Here is a 4535-nt window from a genome sequence, read left to right on the forward strand (position 1 = left end):
AATCTAATATAATTAGAATTCCTACTCTAATTAATATTTAAATTCATATTAATTTATCTCTAATAGATTTAAATATTTATCTTAATCTATTTAAAAATAAACTACAAATCTAACCAAATCCTAACATGAACACACTATTAAGTCTTTCGATTCCGTCAATCTCTATCTCTTAGCATTCTGGTCGCTCGTCACTATGTAGCTCAAGACGAGGTTTTCAGGGGCAGCGACTCTGAGTTCGCCTGCATCGTGACCTCCACTACACTGCCTAGGATGATGTCCCAATTACAACTATTCTGCGGGAAACAGTTGGGGTCACTTTGCATTTATGAAGCATTTATGAGGGCTCTTTACTATGTAATAGTCGGTGAGTTGATTTATGTTTAGTGGTAAGTTAGTGTGGACTAGATTCAATGTATTTTAGACCTATAAATTAGGGGATGGCTATAACCAAACAACAAACACAAGTTCTATATTGTAATCTTTTTTTTTTTTTAAGTAATGGAGTGCTTAATTTTTTGGTAATCTTTGCCTCTCTCTCTTCTCTCCTTTTTGCATACTCAGTTGTAGGACACGGAGGTTCAGACTAGCAATAGAGAGTTAGGCTTGAACATCTTCGAGGAAGAAGACGGGCACCGTAGAAGCTTTGTGAACAAAAATGCTTAGTCCTTGACAGTAGGCTAGCCCAAAACTTTCCAAGTAAACAACACTTATCATTTTTGCTAGTAAAGACATTAAAATGAAAGAATAAGCAAATAACAAATTGAAAATGAGGCATCTATTACAAATTTGCTAGCTAGGATATATTCACACAATTAATGGATCACCCAAATCATAATTCCTCCTCCTCAACTTCAATTATATATATATATATATAACACCACACCACACCAGAAGCAATACACAAACTAATCAATCAATCAAATATACATGTGTGACCATACACATCAAATTTGGGTAACATGAAATCAAACACACTAAAATGTAAAATAAAGAACATTAATTTACACATAACAAATGCCCCAATACAAACAATATGTAGAATTGTTTTCTAACTCCTCCTTGTAGGTGTTGCTCCTCCATGTATCACAAGAATATAGAGAAGTTGTGTTCCAGATAGAATTATGGTGAAAGCCTCCATAGTTCTCTGAAAATTTGAAAAAATATATATATCACACAGATGTATATTACCATATATTACAAGAGTATTTAAATATTATAAGGTTTCTCTTCGGGATAGGAATTTTCTTTTCAAACTTTATACTTAACACTTCCTCTCACATCCCGACGCTTTACTCGGGACCTCCTATTCTGATACTTACGAATATACAGTTTGTATTATCTTAAAAGGTTAAGCTATTAGAGAATGTAGGTTCGAATTATATATGAAAACGAGACCAACAAATAGTTATAACTAATAGATTCATTGAAGTTGATAAAAGATTTAACATAACTAAGTATAAGAAATTTAAATTTAAAAAAAAAACTAGAAACTGAGGGAGTGTCAATTAGAAAAATAGAAGTTGAGGATCAGCCTCAAAAATAGTCTATAGTTGAGAGGGTCTCTATACATTTTTACAATTATAATTTGCCATACTTTTCTCTTATTTAAGTACTTTGTAAAGTTTACTTTTTATTTTAAAAAAAGTTTCTGAATATATGTAGTTATAAGAAAATTGAATTTTGAAAAATAGAGAACAAAAAAAAGGTTGGAGAAAATTAAAACTCATACCAGCTTTGCATTTCTCCCATGCAAGTCAATCTCCTTGCAAGCCAAACTGCAACATGAATTGTACAATATTAGTTTCCTATAACAAATGTACCTGGACTGGTACTAGGACTAGATGCAAGCAATGTAGTCTACAGTAATTAAACTACACCACTAGTCCCTGAACTTTTAGCGAAGTCTCACTTTGGTCCTCAATATTTTAGCCAAGTCTCACTTTGATTCTCAATATTTTAAATTCAACATATCGGCACCCTAAATTCTTAAAAGTGTTCCACTTTAGTTTCTATCCTTACATACCACAAACAGAGAAAAAAAAAAAAAAAAAAAAAAAAAAAAAAAATTCCTACACCGGGTATGTCTCTTCATTCTTGCACTATGCATCTATCAACCACTGATCCCATATCTCATATTTCAATCCTGCCATCTGTTGATTTATAGTTTTTCGACAAACGAAGTACTAAAATGAAGAAATCTCAAATACCAAAATTGAACTCCGAGAAAGAAAAATGAAATATGACCGAAAGTTCAAGTCCACGAAGATCGACTGGTTTTACGAGTCAGATTACATCTATCCTGGTTCGGTCGGCTATGATAGGTTTGGAGCTGACCCGATCTGACTTAAGATTCTTACTTGACCTGACCTGACTTGACCTGACCTGAACCGACCGAGATCGGCTTCAAGCCTGACACGATTCGAAACCGGTGGAGCTCGGAGTCCATGCAGGTCTAAACAAGCAGCCGATCTTACCCCATAGCAAGGAGGGTGAGAGCCCAGGCGATGAAGGCGGAAGACACGGCGGCAGGCAAGGTCTCGTAGTTCCACGATTGGATGTGGTGGGATCCGGCGATCGCCGAAGCGGCCCCAACGACACCGGCTAATACCGCGAAGATCACGAAGAACCCGGTCGCGGCGTTCCCCATAGGAAAGTATATTGGAGAGAAGTGAGCTGGGAGTGCTAGACCTGTATCTGCTTGGCCCAGGAACACAAAAATAGTTAGCTCTGGTCACTAACCATCACATACACATACACACAGATATATACAGATATACTCCTACTAGAAAATTATCTATTAAAATGTATATTTTCGTACTAAATTGAGAATTTTCATATTTAATGATCTATAAAAACAAAATTTGATTCTCATACTTCCCAGATATATCATGTTTAATTTGTACATGAGCTTAAAATGGGGGAAAAACAGAAATATACTTAAAAGGAGTGACACAATTATTGCAATTTGGAAATTGATACATATAATTAATTACTGTATTATTCATGAAAGTAAAATGTATTCTTTTTAAAATTTTGGAGACTAGGTTATGTGCAAAAATCGGTATATTCGGAAAGGGAAATTAGATTTTAGCCTGTGTTATATATTGGCATAAATGGGCCAGTATCCTGCCTTGTGGCGGGAGGCATAGTTGGGCCGAGTCACGTTCGAAATGGCGTGAGGCTATATAGGCCGAGTCATGTTCAAAGTGGCATGAGGCCGGATGGGCCAAGTCACAATTGAGATCCGTGGGTGTTGTATCTGTACGTTTTAAGTGAATTGGTTGCGTATTTCTAACCGCTCGAGCTTTTGGGATTAATGATTAGCGCCAACGATCCGACATTATATACTCTTTTGTTTGCTGAAATGTAGTCTTAAACTAATTCAAAATATAAACACTAATTCAAAATTGAATGAATGAAGCCCCCAAGTTAAGATAATGGTATTTTTGTAAGAAAATGTTCTTTGCCATAGGGATGAGCATTATCTAGTTCAAATCAAACAACTAAACCGAATCGATTGAAAACAGTCGGTTCGGTTTGGTTTTATATATAATTTGGTTCTAAAAGCTAAAAACCAGAAAAACCAAATAAACTGAATAAACCAAAACTTTAGTAATCCAATATAAATTAGTCTTAAATTAAAAATTTATATATTAATTTAATTAGTAATCAAGTAAAAGATATTAACTATTATTATCTTAGATTAATATTTTTTAATATAAAGTTAATCATGGTTATATCTTATTTTTAGTAGTTTAAAAAGATTTAAACTAAATAAAAAGATTTTACTAAAAGCAAATAAACAGAACTGAACCGAGTGAATTATTTCGGTTCTGTTCGGTTCGGTTCATGTGTACCTCTAATCCAGTTCAGCTCGATTTTTAAAAAAATAACTGCAAAATCCAAACCGAACTGGTTGATGCTATTGCTCACCCTTACTTTGCGATGATTTTGCTCTCTATATATATAAGTGAAAAAAAAAAGGACAATATCTAATATATCCTTCAAAAATTCAAAAATATTGTTTTTTTACTCCTGAATGACCAAAATAAGCTTGTTGATTTCAAAAAATTCCGTCAAATCTCTCTTTTTTGTCTAGAGTTTAGTAGTAGAAATAGATTTTAGAAGGATATTTCGGGTACTCAGAAGAAAATTCAAAAATCTTAATAGTAGGAACTGTTACATATACGAGCAAAAACACCTCCAAAAAATAGATAAACAGACAGACAGATAGACATATACACACCTATAAGGAAACCGTGATGGATGGCGGCATTGATGGCCCACCCTCCTAAAGCAGCAACAATGACATACATGCAGAAGTTGAGCACCAGAAGAAGAGAAGCAACAGGTTTCAATCCGGCGGTCGCCATCGACGAAATCTCGCTATATAGGTACCAAAACTATCACTAACAACAACTCTTTATCTTAACTAGTAGTGTATCTCTACTATGACCAAATTTTGGAACACATGCATGAACCAAGAATCAAAGGTTTTAGGGCTCATATATAAGCATATGTGTGTGAGGGGCTTT

At 34.4% G+C, this 4535-nt stretch overlaps 1 protein-coding gene across 1 annotated transcript; it reads right to left on the minus strand.

The window, feature by feature from the left end:
- LOC109722023 lies at window positions 761-4535 on the minus strand. Its single transcript, XM_020249869.1, has 4 exons — window positions 4247-4535; window positions 2475-2694; window positions 1730-1775; window positions 761-1144 (listed from the first exon to the last, which is right to left on the minus strand). The coding sequence occupies exons 1-4, from the start codon at window positions 4371-4373 to the stop codon at window positions 1049-1051; spliced, it is 489 nt and encodes a 162-aa protein (XP_020105458.1). The 5' UTR covers window positions 4374-4535; the 3' UTR covers window positions 761-1048.

This window comes from Ananas comosus, linkage group 16, assembly GCF_001540865.1.
Source record: "Ananas comosus cultivar F153 linkage group 16, ASM154086v1, whole genome shotgun sequence".
Taxonomy (NCBI): Eukaryota; Viridiplantae; Streptophyta; class Magnoliopsida; order Poales; family Bromeliaceae; genus Ananas; species Ananas comosus.